At 39.6% G+C, this 19,202-nt stretch overlaps 1 protein-coding gene across 1 annotated transcript in view; it reads left to right on the top strand.

Annotated features, from left to right (window-relative positions):
- LOC122814121 (extracellular calcium-sensing receptor-like) overlaps positions 1-19,202 on the top strand; it is a 135,938-nt gene that overhangs the window by 86,857 nt on the left and 29,879 nt on the right. The window contains exons 4-5 of the mRNA XM_044086737.1: positions 4,608-4,835; positions 6,222-6,345. Of these exons, the coding sequence (XP_043942672.1) occupies positions 4,608-4,835; positions 6,222-6,345 (352 nt within the window). The remainder of the gene's footprint in view (positions 1-4,607; positions 4,836-6,221; positions 6,346-19,202) is intronic.

The raw sequence follows: 19,202 nt of genomic DNA, 5'->3' as shown, positions 1-19,202 counted from the left end.
TAATGGGCTTAATACCACTAAAATCTGTGTTGTATTGAAAGACCAAGGAATATCCAAAGGTTTTTTTTGAGGGGGTGGGGCATAAGCTTATTTGTTTCAAAACTACCGGTCAGTGTACACTTGATCTGCAAATTCTAGTAGGTAGCCGTGTTAAAAAAACATTGATTTTAATTTATCCGACTCAAGAATGACAGTACGATCATTAGATATCATACAATATAAACATACAAACTGACCTCTCATAATACTTTTCTTTTGCATGAGGGGGTGGCAATTGGAAAAGTGTAAAACTGAATTTGAGTATGTAGGTTTTGTATAAATAATAGATTCAAAACTATTCTCTGTTTTCAAAATTGATACAGCTAAGTGATTCACTACTTCTACATCATAATGATATATGAATTTTAAAAACAAAGTAGAGTCATTGATGCAGTCAGTGAAGTCTTTGATTTTTCTTCTGCATCACACCAAAAAAAGTGCAGATGTCCAGAAACCTAACATGCCAAACTAATTGATGAAAAATAAGTAGACTGAAAAATATAGTTCTTCTCCCACTACCAGATAACCATGTTGGCATATATAGATGCTCGTGCTGCGCCCATAACCACCCCCTAGCTTCTTATAATATTACCCATCAAAAAATACAAAATTGTTGAATAAAATTATTTCCATAAAATCAGTTAAAAGGGGAAATACTGGTAGTCTACAAATATTCACAGGCAATAAGAGCTTCATGAAATAGATGTAAACGTTGGTCAAGAGGAACATATGAAAATAAATCAATAACACTGATCATCAAAAAAACTAGATCACTGTTCCACAGGTCATCAGTAATTTTACTTAAAAATTCCATGAATCTTGTTAATAAGTGGGTACAGTTAGTGTATACTGGTTTTAATATACGATCTACATAGATAGCTAACAGGTAAGTCTTTAACCCCCTGTGCTGCAGTAGGTCTGAATAGTGAATTTGTTACATCTGTATACCAAATATTGTTGGAATCACTGAGTCCTTCATATAAAGAAAATTGTACAGGTTGTTTTCAATGCCACCCTGTAACAGGCAATCCTTCAAAAATATGTCTACTTTCCTATATGCAATATGTATTTCATTTTAGAACCATCTGAAAACCTCTCATCATCATTTAATAACTTGAAAATCTCTCCCACATAATGGATACTATCCATAATAACTAATGCATAAATCAGGAATGTTACACATCTACCTCAAATTAACCTTTTTTCTTTAGATAAATTTGAGGTCATTTTTTCGGTGTATTATATAACAGATATATTTCTCTTTCGCAAACTTTCTCAAAGGCTAATATTGAGTAGTTTAATGGAGAGTTATAAATACATTTCTTACTAAATAAATTAGCACAAATCATATTGTTCTTTTTACCTTTACCTCAGTTTAACATAGCCAAATTCAATTTCCTAGTGTATAATTATAGTTCTACCAATGTTGTTGCGTCTTGTTGTTACCCGCGGTGGTGGTGCTGCGGTAGCGTTGTAGCCTCACAGTAAGATGCTGTCCGGTTTGACTCTCAGCTAGAGCGTCTTCTGCGTGGAGATATGCGTGAAAGGACATACCTTTGTTGAAGGTTGTGCATCAGGGCTGGTAACTCGGCACGTAAAAATCAACTACCAATCATTAGCGGACCGGAGTTCCGCTGTGGTGACCCCTAACTGGGAAAAGCCAAAAGACGCAACAAGTTCTACCAATGTATTTGTAAAATTACTTCTTCTAGTAGGAATAAAAATGAATCTTTATTTCAAACAAAGAGAGATGCTCATAAATAATATGTAGAGATTACTGTAGATGAAAATACCATAGCCTTTACACTTAGCCCCATACGGGGTCAAATGTTATTCCAATTTGATCTTCCTTGGTCCCTAGCTTTTCAGCCTCTTTCTTTTCTTTTTCCCCAGGTGACATAGCCCCCTTGTTGTTGTTGTTGTTCCCCCTGTTTTTGTGCTAACCTGTTTGATCTGGATAATATTGGGATTTCTAAAGGGTCATTAATATTCAATTTTACTTCAGCTTGCATGTACAGATTAGTATTACCAATCTCCTCGTTTTGAGAAGTGGAGAGAGTATCAAGACCATTAGAAATACTGCAAGTATTTCTATGAAACCCATTATTAACAAGATTGTTACAGATTTTGGTTACACAATATGTTTTTCATAATCTTTGGCATCCCTATCTACTTTTCCCTGTTTTCCATTTTTAACAACACACATTCTTGATCCACTTTGTCACCAATTGCAAAACAGCTCTTCTTTTGTGAGTCAAACAAAAAGCATCTTTTAAGTCATAATCAATAACCTCAACAATTTTAAATCTTTCATCTGTCTATTATTGTTCCTAATATTTGTTTCCATTAATTCTATTCCATGTCAGTCAAAACATAGCTAAGGTTCATGAGAGAAACCTGAATCAAAAGTTAAACTAATCAGAAATTTCCACATGTGAAAGCACATCTAATCATACTTATTTACATATGAGGTGTGGCTGTAACTAAGATTGTTCTGCTGAAGTCTGTATGTTTTATTCCTGGATAAAAGAGATTAGCATAAAAAAAAATGTTTTGTTTTTTGTTGTATGTTTTGTTGATGATTGACAACCCGCTAGTGTGTGGTTATTAGTTTCCTTTGGAGGATTGGTGCTGGGCTCATAATTGTTTTGAATGGTAATGTTTATTTTAAGCAGAAGGTTGATTTTTATATATTTTTATATATTTTATATTTGTATAACTTTAAATAAGATTAGTAGTAATCAGTTGGTATCTAGTTCAATGGTTTTAAATAGGAGATTTAATCTTGTGATTGATGGTTCTGTTGAAGTCTTAAGCAATAAAAGACAAAGGTACTCAATTATATTTTTGGTAGGTATCACAATTTCTTGAAATACATTGCATATTTTGTTTGGTTAAATGTTGCTAAAACGTAAGCAGCTATCAACAGTTCAGACTCCTGTGGTTAATGAAGTCATCAGACAATGAAAACGTAAATAAATCATAAAAGCACAAAACAGACAATGTTTAGTATTATTGAAATTATTTTTAACGGAAACATTTTATGCATTAATTGAAGACCTAAATACCAAGAGCCAGGCATAATTGCATGGACACCTTCCTTTAAACACTGACACATAGAATAGATGTACATGTGCGCGCACTTCTCTCATGACTGCAGAGTCTGCATTCGTCTGTAGGGGGAGAACTTAAACAGAGACATTTAAACGTGTATTGTTGGTGCTGTACAAGGTATTCTAGCTGATCTAAAGGTATTCAGGTATTACATTTCATTACTGTACAGAGGTGGCAGGGATTGCATCTGAGGTGGAAATGTTCCCAATGTCAAATAATAAATATGAGAATGAACTTCAAGATAGAAACTCTAAATGATGACGAATTCTAGATACTGTGGCAGATCATGTGCAAAAAAGGCATTGGTGTACATCTTTTAACAGAAACACTGGAGACACTTTGCTGAGATATAGGCTATAATAAACCACTGTATGTTAAATCACAACCTGCCCTTTACACCTTGCACCAATTCAACCACTGTGTTAGTAATAGCTATAGCTTATGTATAATAATGAACACTTGGAACACATCCCACACAGTGACAAGTCTGAGAAGAAAAATGGGTCTATATTAGATGATCGAACTTTCAAAAGTTCAGCTGTCATATGGTCGACACCATATGATTGAATTTTTGAAAGTTCAAACGTTTTAATGAAGATCTCTGTACAGTGCAGAATGGGAAGATTTCCCTTTTCTGCACTGTAGTGCAATCTCAGAGTTGGTATATTTAAAGAGTGGGGGGTGTGGGGGTGTAGGGGGACTTGTCCCCTGCTTAAAACATTCAGGTAGGTTATTTGTGTAATTTATTATTTTTTATTAGATTTTCGAACTTTTAAAAGTTTGATCATATGGTGTTGACCATATGACAGTCAAACTTTTGAAAGTTCAATTATCTAATATAGACCCAAGAAAAACATATGCTCTGTAGACCAGTTCTAGTAATTGGCAGAGAAAAGGAAGCTTGACCAATCCTTTGACTTAACAGCTGTTAAAACAACCAGATCACAGGTTAGGGGGTACGTATTTTGCAGTATATGAGTTGCATAGCCAACAGATCTTGTGGCATCCCGAAATGGACATATTCAGGGGCTTATTTGTAGGTGAAAGCCACTTTGACAAAAACACAGTGGTGCCAAAAGGTAAGATAGCCAATGAAAAATCCTTAATGGAGTCCTCTTCTTTTCCTTGAGGTGGAGCAGCCTTGGAGTTCATTTTGTTAAGCAGAATGAATGGGTGATGCTGGCTCCACTGGTCATCCTCTTTTGGTATAATAGTGATTTTCAGCTCAGTAAGCTGGATTGCATACTGGTTTAGTAAAAAGCTCAGCATTATTTGTTTATTTTCTAAAGCATGAAAGAAACAAATTACCAACCTACTGAGAAATTGCTACAGCAATAGTAAGAGAAATCTTAACCAAACCATGTGTTGCTTATTTTTTATAAATTAAATCTGTTTTAGCTTCTTAACTTTTGTGCCCTCTAACATAATGCTGTACAAACTTTATATACCTTCAGCTTTTGAACTTTATAAAGGGCGTCCATTTTATGAATACAGCAGGCCAAGAGATATATTTTGACATGAATGGTGATATGCCAACCCAGTATGACATCCAGAACTTTCAGTTTTTTCAGAATGGAACAAGTCGAATTATAAAAGTAGGCTTCTTCAAGTCATGGGCCCCAAATGATGAGCAGATTCAAATAGATACAGCAGCCATTTTGTGGAATGATGGTGCTACAAAGGTTAGTACAGCTGGTTACAATGGAAACATATTAATTTGCATATTGCTTGTTTTTTAATCTATTCTGTAAGTATTTACATATACAACTGCTGATGGCATTGTGGGTGATGGATCTGGAAGTGACCATGTGTACATTTCTCAAATCTAATTTAGTGAAATGTAGTTCTGCAACCTTTCAGTACACTGAACTGGTGAACCACCAGTATTTTATTCTTCTTGTAAATTACAAGTAATTTCAGAGAAAATGTTGCATTAATTCCAGGATGCAACTTAGTTCTAGCTACTGAATACACTTAATAGGTGCTAAGAGTCAAATGAATACCCAAGTTGATCTATAAAAAGAATCTTTATATTATCAGAATTTATTTAATTATTTGGTGTACAAGCTATAGTTGTCTTTTGTATGTATCTGTTTTATCTAGATGCCATTGTACTTACTGTCTCATTGGTCATAATATGTAACAATATACAATGCTACAAGTCTACCCTCAGATTAGTTTTATATAACATGGCAGTTATATGGGATTAAAATAGTGTCTAAAAAACAGTCAAGTTCCATTAAGGGATAACAATAAACTTCACACATTTAATTATTCAAAGAGCATGCATTAAACCATAGCTTCAGATAAGAATTCCAACACTCATCACAGTCTTTGAGAAACTACCTGAGAAATTAATGTATTATAGACCAATCAAATTTAAGTTAACCTAAATGTATATCAGTCCCCACCCCATCTTGTCAACTATTCCTGAAAGTTACTCCTTGACTGGATGATTGACATTGCCTTTATCTCACCTATGTGGTCAGTCATGGACCAAACTGCATTGAAAGAATACAGATCTCTTATTGTGCAGATTGCAATTCAAATCTAATCAATGACATTCAGCATATTATTTGTAGTGATAAATAAAGAATGTTTCATTTAAACTATTTTGATGAGTCATACTAGTTATGTTATTTGATAAAATTGTTTATGTATATAATTTCATTAAGTATGACAGTAACTGATAATTTGTCTGATCCAGATGGATGACATAATAGCAGAATGTGCAAGGTCATTCTGTGATCCTGACATCCCAACAGCCATTAAAAGAGGTCCTGAAATAAATGGAAATTGCTCCTTCTTTAAAAAAACTGACTAGGATAGGGTGAAAAACTGAAAAAGACTTTTTGAGGGAAGAGAATGACATATTGCTCTTCGTCAGTGAATTGGTGGATGATTGGTGCCAGAACCACTGAGACATGTGGCTTCTAAACTATGTGACTGCTTATGATGATGATGATGAAGATGGTGATCATGACGATAATGATGATCATCATCATCTAACCCGTCTTCATTGTGAAGCATATATTACCAGAACTGATTACTAACCTTCTTGATTCCAGGTCCCACAATCTGTGTGCAGTGAAAGCTGTGGCCCAGGATATAGAAAATCCACTCGCAAGGGACAGGCCATATGCTGCTTTGATTGCATCCAGTGTTCTGATGGGAAAATGTCAAACCAAACAGGTGAGCATTACCTTGTTTAATCATTTGTTGTTGGAAATCTATATGGACTGTTTTACACAAATGGCAATATAAATGTTAATATTGTTCATCATTTAATCCGGTCTTTAACAAAGCCCCTACAGTGGCTCTGCATTTTCTTTCCAAATGATTAAGCATAGCATGTTTGGTTGATGTTGTATAATCACACTGTACTAGATCTATCCTTGTAAAGGAAAATTTAGCAGTAATGCATTGTACTGAATGTTTTTATATGGGACTACATTCCCTCTTACATCTTAAATCACTTAAATGCGTGGCTAATCTAGGTTTCCATGAAGTCCTGACTCATGTAGAAGCTACCACAATGGAAAACTGCCATATAAACTACCTATGGTCTAATGCAAGAAAATAAACCCATTATTTCAAACTTTTGAGTGGTATTAACAGATGTAAAATATTTAGTCTTCACAACATATGAACAATAAACACAGTTAGCACAAAATGCATTCTGAAAGATGTTGTCCCAAGGATGTCCTAGGGCCTCAAATCCCCTGAATAATAAATTTCTTCAGCACTCACCAACTCTCTTCCACTATCCTCTCCTTAACCAGTCCTCTCTGCCCTGTCTTTATTAGTCTAGGGAGAGTTCCTTTAATCCTGTTGACAAGGATCAAATCTAAATATTTTTGCATCTCTGTTAATGAAGGAAATTGGTCTTTATCCTCCCTGTTTTGACTTTACATGTTCCACTCTTGGTAACAACAGTGGTCTGGTTCTAGTTTAGGAAGCTGGTAATGCCTCTTCCAATGTAGCATTATTCTATTTCTTACATACTCCCACACATACTAACATAGACCCCTAAAAAGAACTTCTGAGGCGCAATAACTCATGAGATGCATTTGGGTTGAATGACAAGGTTATAAAGGCCTCTGTGGTCATTAGCCTAGTCATCATATATGTACCTCTAAACCTATAACATTTTCCTTACTTTTTCCCCATCTACTACAGAAATCTCCTGATAGCCCACTTTCCTCTAGGACCTTCCTTAGATGTGCTCTCTACTTTGTCAAGTTCTAAACTTCTTTCCTCTAGTAGCTTTTCTCTTTCCCAGTACATCAAAGCACATCTCACTCTTTCTCCCTTACTCTTCCCTGGTTCCCTAGCCTGACATATTTTATTACAGAATCTCTACATTGCCTCCTTGGTACCTTCATTGTCATATCTCACACCTCTGTCTTCCTCTCTCAGCCCTTCTATACTGTGGCTCTGCTTCCATGCCAAAAGGCTCCTTAGTTTCTTCCAGTGTACCCACTACAAATCCACCTTGTCTACTATACCGCTATTTACTACTCTAGTTTCTCTCTCTCCAGTAGTTGAGTATTTACATTTTCTTCCCTCATAAGTACTTCTGACCACCATCCATACATGTTCTTCCTCATCTATATATTTATGTATTCGCTTTGGTTGGGATTCGATCTGTCTCTTGTCGGTGCTCTTCTGCCTTTCCAAAAATCACTCCAGTGACATAATCTGCCATTTCAAGGCACACTTAGCAGCACCCTACAACATATCTTTCTTGCCTATTTCCTGTATTAGGTTCAGGCCCATCATTTCCTGCAATACCCTTTCATCTTCTGGTCTACTTTCTTTCACCAATCCTTAAACAGGATTTCCACTTCCACCATCTTAATACCTCACCTTCTTACTTCACCTTAACCTGCAATCTCACTAAAGCATGATCTGTCAGATTCCTGTCCCATATTTCTACTTGTGTAACTATACATATTATTTCACCTTTAAACATAAACATATATAATGTACACAACTGTCTCTCTTTCTCTTTGGAGTAAATGGCCTCTTTCCTTTGTGCATCCTCCTCCATATAGCCATACATCCCTCATCATGTTCCCATCCCTTCAGTACTTCTAGTGCTTTCCAATTCTTCTGCATTCTTCTATATGTTTGATCATATAGGGGATGTACATTTACATTGAAATCTCCTCCAGTGATTTCAGACTCACCTCCCCTAGCCATTCTGTTCAACACTTCATAAAATTCCCAGGAGAAATGGGGGGAGTCTTAATTAGGCTGGAAATTATTAACAATATTCCATTTGTTCCCAAAACACTCTTTCCCCACTATTACCCATGTTCCTCCTGAGTCATCTTCTTCCCCAGAATCATCACACACTACATTTCCTTCTATGTTTTCACTCTACTACAGCCAGCAGTCAAACAAAAGATAATTGACTTTAACTATTGGCTTAGTTATAAAAGTCACTTCTAAGGGGGGGGGGGTCTAATACATATTATCAACCTGAGATGAGATGATTTACAGTCCTACCTTGAGATGGCCAGCACCTCTTTCCTTATGACTTTTAAATATTGGCCAAGTTTTTCTTTCTCTCAGTGCTTTTTAAGACCAGGTCAGACTCCTCAAATTACCAACATAGTCAAACAAAATTAAGACTGTATAAAGGTAGCACTGCTCAGTGCTAGGAGCCTAAATGAGATGATTCAGTCCACATAGACCTTTCTGACCCTTAAAATATAGATATCTACATAGTGACTGTAACACTGTTAGATAGAGTGTTAGCACCCCTGCAGTGCCAGGTGTCACTGCCTACCGCTCTTCCAGACCCACCACTGAAAATGACTGTGTTGTTGGAGGGTATAGCCATGCTTCTGAGAAGCCATATCAAATCCATTCATAAAGCAGAACAATGATATTGAGCTCCACAATATTCTACTTACTGCCAATAAAAAATTGCACCAAATCATAGCCAACTACCATATCCACCCATGTCACCCACGACCCACAAGGATTATCTAATTAAGCTTGAGTCTCTTCCCATTGAATCGAACCCTACTCAACTTGGGGATTTTAACTATTTTTCTAATAACTGTGGCATATCATCTACTCAGAGGCAATCTCTGCTTAACATACAAGGCCATGTCAAACCCTGAGCTGTTGGATATGCTTCGCTTAAAGAAATCCCAATCTCTCAGAGCCACACACTCCAGGGATCTAAACCTTGTCATCACAATGAACAAAACATGCTGAAGGGATAGGTTCCTGACCCAGAGACTCCCCATACTCTGGAATAGACTGCCCGTACATGTCAAGCATAGCACCTCCTTGGCCCTCTTCAAAAGGAACCTTGATGATTGGATGGGAGATAGGAAATTCACCCGGGGATCACGTCAGTCACCCTGCTAGACAGGGGTCCACGGAAGTAAATATTGTGGGAAGAAATATCCAGGGAATTGTTATGGCTAGTCTTGTATAGGCCCTAGGGCCGATAGCCTAGTACCAACCTATGAACCTATGTGTAGTACCACAAACACTTATAGATATAAATATGTAGGAAAATGTATCTAATTTGTGCCTATAGCATTTATTTTGGATTCCTAGAATGGTGTCTACAGACCTAGCTATGAAACACTTTGCAACTCTACATGCCTGCAACCCCTGTTGTGTGTTGCACTAATCACTGAACTACTGTTGCATTACTATAGGAATTACAAATGCACAATCATAGTCGCTAAATCTTATAATTGTGTATCTATAACTAGAATACAAAGAAACAAAACTCCATTCCAACTGGACATTTTTTAATAAAGAATTAATTTAGTCTTCTTCATAAATATTTCATCTGATTGACCTGCCTTGGTCCATGTTAGACACCTACTTCATTTATTGGCATTGCCAATTCCACATCTTTCATGTAGTCTGTCTTTTAGTATTCTACAGTACAAGAACTGATATATTTTGAAGTTTTTGAAGACTAGTTCATGCTGCTGTTCTTATATAGATTCATAGGTTCATAGTCCATATGTGAATACTAGGCTAAATGCCCTAAAAAGCCATTTTAAACTTAGCTGTGTTATCTCATTATATGTTCAAATTAGCCATACCATGATTTTATTCCTATACTTCCCATTTATGAATGAATGTTTCTGGGGTCATAATGTTGAGTAGTGAAAGGGGACCCTGCTACAGGATAGGGAATTTAGGTACTGCCTCTGTCTATTACTAGCACATTGCAGTAGTGAGGTAGATTTCACAATTCCTGTCCATTGACCTAAGTTGCATTTCCACAGGGATATGAATGAGTTTTGTTTTACATTGATAAGGGGTCTATGACAGGGCAGAGGTACCCTCTGGGGTATATACATGTCCTTTCAAACCATTCTATTTATGCTCCAGACGAAGTTGAGGTCTATGGATTGGGTATTTTAGAAACCATTTAACTTGTGGATCTGCAATAGGTCCATTAGAACTGGGTCAGAGGATGCCTTATAGGGCTGGCACAGATCATCTCTTAATAGTATATAAGAGGCCGGGTATAGTGATAGAGCTTTGAGTCAGTCTGTGTATTTCATGTGGTGCAGTCCCTCTATTCTCTTTGTCAGGAACCTATGTGGGCGCTTTAGTTGTATATTTCTATTCATGTAGATACCAAAGTGGGCATTATACACAAATGAAGCACAGCACGACACCTGAGGAGTGCTAACTTTAATAGTTAAGCACTTTCTTCCTACTACAAGGGACTTCCCCAGAGCAATACATACATCCCCACCCAGCCTTTAAATAACAATTCAATTAAACAATTAACCAATGAATTAGTTAAGCAAACAAATAAAGAACATAATTTAAAAATATGGTAATACATAAAAATGTATTTAAAACAATTACATGATATATATATATATATATATATATATATATATATATATATATATATATATACTATGAAAAATATATATGTATAAAACATGTTCTATCCTATAAAATTCTTTAATTTTAAAACACATGTAATGGCAGTGGCCTCATTAATGCCCAGGTACTCAGTTGCGTTTAAATGCAGTTGCCATTTTACCTCACATATATCTAAGTGTATATCCATAACTCTTCTCTGGGAATCCTTAACAATTTGCTGGATTACCAAAAACTTAAATTCATGGTCCCTATACTCTCTTAAATGCCTGCTTAAGGCATTGGTTATCCTACAGTGTCTAATATCCAGTAGATGTTCAGCAATTCTGTTCTTAAAAGGCTTACTGTTTTTTCCTACGTAGAATATGGGACATTGCTGACACTTTGCCACATAAACTACATTGAGGCTACAACAATTATAATGCTCATTAATAAATATAGGGCCAAATTCAGGAAGCCTCCGTGTAAGAGTTATAACTCTTACACGGAGGCTGCAGTTAAACTGTGTGATGTCAGCATGTCATGCATATGCATGAGGTGCATGAGGCATGCTGAATCACACTAGTAACTCTTACACGGTCCGTGTAAGAGAGTAGGGGGCGTGTCTGTAGGCTAAGCCCTGCAAGCGGACACACCCCCGGAAGACTAGAATGGCTGAAAGTAAACAGCCACGAGAGAGGCCATGGAAATGTGAATAAACGCAGTAAACAACACATGCCCCGATAGACCATCAGTGTATAAAGTGAAGAGATGTTATAAAATTAAATTAAAACCTTTTTTTTTTTTTTAAACCCCGTAAATGTTTGCTACTGTGTGCGCTCGTGTGCGCGGGTGTGCTACTAGCGCAATCACAGTTAGCAGTCAGTGGAAAAGGATATAAGAACTAAATATGCAAAGTAAGCCAAGAAGTAATAGCTTAGCGGTAGAGTTGCCGGCCTAAGAGTAGGCAGGCAGGGTTTGAGCCCCCACAACAACCTTTTTTTTTTTTGTAAATAAGCACTAAAAAGCCCCTGACAGTATTGTACAAATGTAAATGTATTCCCTTTTGTAAAATGGAATGAAATGGAGCATATATTCCGAAGTAACACAATAATAAAAATAGTCAGAAATGTACTGATAGCTAAGCTGCTGTGAGACGGAGTGCCCGTAGCTGAGTAGTGTTTAAAAAGCTGCAAACTGCGTGCCCGTTGCTAAGCACCGGTTTAATAGGCTGAAACCGTTTGCAACTAGCTGTGCTTAGCTGAACATGTGTGTCACTAGCCAATTAAGGTTTATCCCAGCGCACACCATTTGCGCGCCGCTCCCACAAGCTAACTGCCAGTGCGCATGCGTTAGCTCCGCGCAAATGAGCGCAGACCTGGTTTTAAGTGCTTAAAAGTGCTTTTGGCATGTTTGATTGACAGGTCCTCAACTCATATCTTTCAGGAAAATCAAAAATCAGTTGTCAGATTTGAACCCAGGATACCATGCACTAGAGTCAAGGTACTAAACCACTAAGCCATGACAGCAATACCTAGAAAGGCAGAAATAGCATATATATGGGATAAAATCCAGAATGGAGCATGATAAAGCATTTTCAGTGAAGTAGATACAATTCCAAAACGGCCAATCAGAGAAATGTGCGGAAAAGCGGCATATATAAGCCCCATAGGCGGGAATACACAGCAGAAACGATTGTAGAACAGACCTGCAGTTAGAATGAGTGGAGTAGGTGAGGGACGTTGCTTTCGAGCACAGTGTTGGGGCGTTGAGGAGTCCAGATACATGGTCTGGCTCCTTGTCCATCATCACGAGGCCCAACTCATGCAGGGCCAGGTCTCATGGGGAGCGTATAGGGCAGAGGCATGGGACCAGTTGGCTCGTGATCTGACCAGTGCTACTGGCATTCCACGCACTGGTGAGCAGGTCCGTCACCACCATGCGGACCTGAAGCGACGCAAGGAAGACCAGTTGACCGAATGGATCCAGGAGGCCCGGGATATGCCCAACGCCCCACCACTGAGTAAGTTACATTTTGCTTATGTATGTAAGGATTTCAACTGGCTGATACCATGGAGATGTGTAGTCCAATATTACTTATTTCGTATTACAGCTGCAGGTGTCTGCTCTGCGAATCGCGAGATGTATGGCCGTAGGCTGGTGCGGCTGCACTACCATGCAGGTTAGTAACCCCACCCATTACTTGTAAATAAATATTGTACTGTAGCATGTATCAGAACACTGCAGTGTATTGATTAAAAGTAATATAATGTGCAAGCAGGAATTGTAAGTCTGCAGGTATGGCTGCAACAAGTTCATCAGTATGCAAGTGTAACTGGAAATATAATTGATAGAATTAAACAGTGCTGTAATACAGATGTCCCACCATGAATTAAATATAGTGTAACCTGCAGTAGTCCCAAGAGTACAGCTTTAGAATCTGAGGTAGTCATATGTGAGATATATCCCCTGTTGAAATGCTGAATCATGACAGAAGTGAGGCTGTTGGAAAGTGTTTGAATCACCACCAGTCTAACATGTGAACAAAGCCTAGAAGTACCAACCTGAACTGTGAAGTTGCAGGATGTGTGAGAGTGACAGAAAGGGTCATGTATGAATAAATAAAGTAGTAATAACCCCTGAATATAGTAGCCCCAGTGTGTTTCTACAGAACTAAATGCATGTGGGAAGTACAACTTAATATCCCAAACTGATTTCAGTGTGTCAGAATCTGGAATGTCTAGGCCAAATGCTGTATATGGTGATCACAGTAAACAATTTGCAGATAGAATGAATGATTATCTGACAGACTAAACAGCCATAGTTGTCCCCTGTCCTGTCATCAAAGTGTAGCAGGATGATGTATCTGATCAAATTCAAAATAAGTAGGATAGTGATGTATTTGTAACAGGTGTAGCTTGACAGTCAAATAAAATTTATTTTGAAACATCAGCCTCAACTTAATTGTGTACCTATTACAAATGTAAATCAATGTGTAACATATGAATGTGTCATCACTTTCTATCTCCGCCCAACCCTATAATTCCATATAACAACACCCACTAAATAATGGTATGTGAACATTTCATTAATCATGGACATTTGTCCGTTAAAAAAATATATGCATGTCTGTTCATGCATGTGCCCTGTTCATACCTGCAAATCTGATGGCCTGTTGCCATTAATCAACCCTGCATGTTGTTTGACTGTGTATTTCTGTTCAAATAATGCATGTGATATTGATATGCCCCTTGTTCAATGGTGTTAATATCTGGGTGTTTGTTTGATGGGAATACCAATGCATGCTGTTACAACTAATCTGAATGGAATAAAATGCCACTAACCCAAACTAACATAACAACTCACAAACCTAGAACGCTTGGGAAGGCGGGTCCCAGCGGACCCACCTCTCCCACCTCAGCTGGCGCCTGCACCTGGCACTAGTGCCCAGGCCGGACCCCCCTCCGGTGGCCCTGTGCCACCTTCGGGTGGAAGCGCTGCAGGGGATGGGGCTCGTCCCCCCTCTGCAAGTGTGGCCGGAGGGGTTCGTCCACTCACCCTCCACGGTGTCCGGTCTGTGGTGCAAAGGGAGATCCAAGACACTGTTCTTGGGCCCCTACGCCAGCTTGAGGCTCGTGTGGCACAGCTAACGGCCCCGGCCGTTGCCCCGCCTACACAGCCCCCAGCACAGCCCCGTCCTGGGCTGTGAAGGAACAGTGGCAACTGCCTATGGGTGGGGATATCAGTTCCACTGTTGCCATCTGTGGGCTCATGCATCTTGGAAATCCCAACCTCCGTCCCCGTCAATTGTGTAACCCCCCGACGTGTGTCATACACCGCCCCTGTATGCGTCTTGTCTGTCTTGTCTGTTAACCTACCCAACCTACCTCCCCAGCTATACCGACTTCCTTCACCTGACATACCACTCTCACCTGAAAAAAAAAAAGGGCACTCTGTACCCACAAAAAATTACGCCCCATACATAGCTGTCCATGTCGCACACATGTCTGCTTGACATTGAAACAGTTAATTACAATTGGCTCTACAACAAATATTAATGTTGTCCTGACACCTCTCTCAGGGGTGAAAGGTTTCCAATGTCTCACCAAAATACATGGAAATGCACAGCTGTTGCTGCCAAAGACATGGGCATCTATGGGCCTTACCTACATCCCTCCTGCAAATCCCACGCTTGTTTCCCTACTGTCTTACCCTCTTTGTGACCCCTTTTCACCACTTTCCTGTCACCCCTTTTTCTTTTCTTTCAAAGAAATTAGCTGGTGTGCTTGTGTTAGTGGAGCTCACCGCCAGTGCGCATGCGTGAGCTCCGCAAACGAGCACAGACCTGGTTTAGTGCTTAAAAGTGCCTTTATGGCACTTTGATTGACAGGTCCTGTACTCAGTTTGAAAGTTTGCAAAGAAAATAAATTCCCACTGTCAGTCTCAAACCCAGGACCTTGGTAACATTAGTCTGTATGACCTACCACTAAGCCATGCCTGCTTTACAAGAACACAGTGCTAAAATAAATATAACATGTAATAGTAGGAATCAGTATAAAGGCAATATAGGAGATGTACTATCCAAAGCATGTCAGGTAGAGTTTTAATGGCCAAATTACTGGATTCCCATACTAGTTCAGTGTGAACAGAAACAGCCCTGCTACCTGTTAGCTTGTACATAGTAACGTAAGGTAATGTACATATGTGAAGGTATGTATATCTACACATACATATATATAAATATATATTAATACATATGAAATATAGTTGTAGGTCTCAGTAGCCATACACACTCACTACAGGAAACAGTGAAGATATATGCAGCAACCAGAATCTGCAACACAGCCTGGCTCCTGTGAGACCTACTAACCCCTTTAACTGCTTAAAGGTGCCTCCAGCACTTTGATTGATAGGCCCTATACTCAACTCAAAAGCAGAATATGAGCATACTAGTAGGCCCTACCACAAGACCATTGTAACACTAGTCTGTATGACCTACCACTAAGCCATGACTCTCATACAGGAATATAGTGCTAAATAAGTGGAACATGTAATAGTAGGAATGAAGATAAAGGCAATATAGTATGTCTACTACCCAAAGCATGTCATGCAGACTTTTACAGTCCCAATTACTGGATTCCCATACTAGTGTAGTGTTAACAGAAACAGCCCTGCTAATTGTTAGCTTGTACCCAATAATGTCAGCTAATGTACATATATGAAAGTATGTATATGTACACAGATATATATATATTTATATAGCAATACATATGACATATAGTTGTAGGTGTCAGTATGCATACACACTCACTACAGGGAACAGGCAAGATAAATGCAGCAACCTGAATCTACAACACAGCATGAAGCATGGGAGATGTACTAACCTTCACACTCACAAAACACTGTCAACAGCATACCAGCATGGTCCACGCCCTACAATCTGAAAGGGCAACGCCTATCTCACATACCCTTTTATAGCAGTGTCCTGAAATCACAGTGAGACATGCAATCAGTACACACCCAGCTGCATGCAATTAGCAAATGCTGCCTTACAATTGGTGCAGAGGCCATCACATGGACCTATGCAGATACCTACAAAAGCATTGAGTACCCACACTACACTCACGCAATACATTCATTGCACAAACACTACGGATAAAGAGAGAGAGAGAGAGAGACAGAGAAAACAACCAAACAAATATTAGGACTGCCAGCAGCAAAAGCAGCAGCAAGCAGCAAGCAGCAAGGAGCAAGCAGCAAGCAGCACCACTGGCACAGCAACAGCTGCCACAAACACAGGTAATGCAAAGTAGCAGGTTAATCCTGTGTATACTGTGACACCTCCAAATGTATCATAGTTCACTATCTATAGGTATGTCCATGAGATAGGTTGTGTGTACATAGTCATGAAATATAAACATATGTAATATTGTTGTACATGTGGGCCATAACTAACACTTCCATAGCTTAGAACACAAGGCCAGTTGTGCATATGATGCAGTAGTTCCCAGGGTCAGTAGAGGTTCCTCCTCATTGGTGTGGGACCACTGTGTATGTATGGCACTGTTCAGGTACATATCCTGTAGTATGGCCAGGGATTAATATCAGTCTGTCATGTGGTGCTATGTCCTCCAGGGGTGAATGTAGCACACATCCAGGGATACCATTTCGTAACAGTGATGATATGTGTTCTGCAATGATGAGGGTGGCTCTCACCTGGACATGTGAGAGGATAGGGAGGTTACAGTCATCTGGGATAACTAATAACATGTGTAGGACAATGGGGGTACCTGCACCTAAACTGTCTGCAACAATGTTGCCAATATCTGTGCATTTGGTGAATGTGAAGCATCTTAACACTGCAGACAACAGATGCCTTCCGTCATGTGAATCTGCCCTGTGCTGCAGTAGCCTCCTACTATTGTTATACAATATGCCTGTATCTGTAGTCCACTGGACAGGATTAATAAGTGGTGTGCAGTTGTTCTGGGTTAGATAACTGTGTGCACAGTACATGCAGTATGTGGGATGTCTGTGGTAAGCATATGCAAAGGTGCTGGCGGTGTGTGTTGTGGCTTCCACTGGCCCAGTGGGCTGCATGGATAGCATCACTGTCATAACTACTGAATAACTGTGTAATTACATGCATACATAGCAAGGTAGTGTACTGTGCTTGTGGTGTTGTTCGGATATGTATATCCAGGCTGAGTAATGTGTGTCCACATCACAGGGTTGGATGGCAGCACACATCCAGTATGTATGGATGAACACCCAGAATGTGTCAGACGTGTCACCTGTGCAGAAGTATCTGGCCATTACCTGTGCATCCCCACAACACACACACATGCAACATATGGCAGAAGTACTATAGCAGTACACACATGTTCATAGGTTCATACTAGGCTATCTGCCCGAGGGCATTTACAAGCCTAGCCCATCGCTTTGTGGCTTACGCCACCCCTTTAGTATGGGGAACTATACCCATTATTTTGCTGTGCCTCTGTCGAGCAGTGACACTGAGGTAATCCCTGGGGTATATCTGCGATCTCCCATCCATTGGTCAAGATTTCTCTTGAACAAGGCCAGCGAGGTGCTCTGCCTCACATATACCGGGATTTTGTTCCACAGCATAGGGAGTCTTTGGGTGATGAATCTATCCCTCCAGCACGTCCTATTAATAGCCGTGTCGAGGTTTAAGTCTCCGCCTTGTGGCTCTGATGGATCTAGATTTTTTGAGGTGAAGCATATTCATCAAATCTGGGTTTGACATGGCCTTGTATGTTAGGCAAAGGTCACCTCTGAGCAAGCGGTAAGCGACTGAATAGAACATACATGGACATGCTGGAGGGGCATATTCCTAACCGAGAGGCTCCCTTCACTCTGTAATGAGCTCGAACAGTTGAGAATGAACAGTTCATAGGTTCATACTAGGCTATTTGCCCTAGGGCATTGGTAAGCCTAGTAGAATGTGTTTGTCTTTGCCACCCAATCACAAGTTATGCTGCTATGCCCTTGTCCGACTTTAGTATACTGTGCCTCTGTCTAACAGTGACATAGAAGTGATACCTGGGGTACAACTATGATCTCCATCCACTCATCCAGATTCCTATGGAAGAGAGTCAATGAGGGACTCTGCCTAACCAGTAGTGTGAGCTCATTACAGAGTGAAGGGAGCCTCTCGGTTAGGAATATGCCCTCCAGCATGTCCATGTATGTCAGTGCTGAGGTCCAGCTCTCCTGAGCATGTGGCTGTATGGGACTCTGATTGCCTGAGGTGCATCACGCTCATTACTGCTAGGTAGGACATGGCTGTATATGGCACGCACAGATTGCCTCTGAACAGGCAGTATGCCACTGAGTCCAGCTGGATTCACTTTACCTGGGCAGCATATGACATCTGTGTGAGCCATTGCATCCCCTTGATGATGTACTGTTGTCCTGTACCAGTTGCTGTAGGTGTCTGGTTAGGTACATCCCAAAAGGTGCATTGTACGCAATTATAGGCCTGATGATGGATGAGTAAAGAGGCACAATGACCTCCCCTGCCATACATGTGAATCAGTCATGATTAGCTGGGCTATATAACATGTCTGTCAATCCACGTTGGCCATGTGGTAGACAAATGACAGACCGCTACCATGTTTCTTCCCCAGGTCCCCAACTACGCCTTCTGTACTCAA

This window comes from Protopterus annectens, chromosome 10.part0 (genome assembly GCF_019279795.1).
Source record: "Protopterus annectens isolate FY-2018-M chromosome 10.part0, PAN1.0, whole genome shotgun sequence".
Taxonomy (NCBI): Eukaryota; Metazoa; Chordata; order Ceratodontiformes; family Protopteridae; genus Protopterus; species Protopterus annectens.
Note: the sequence above shows the minus strand (reverse complement) of the source record. Positions and strands in the feature narration are given on the sequence as shown.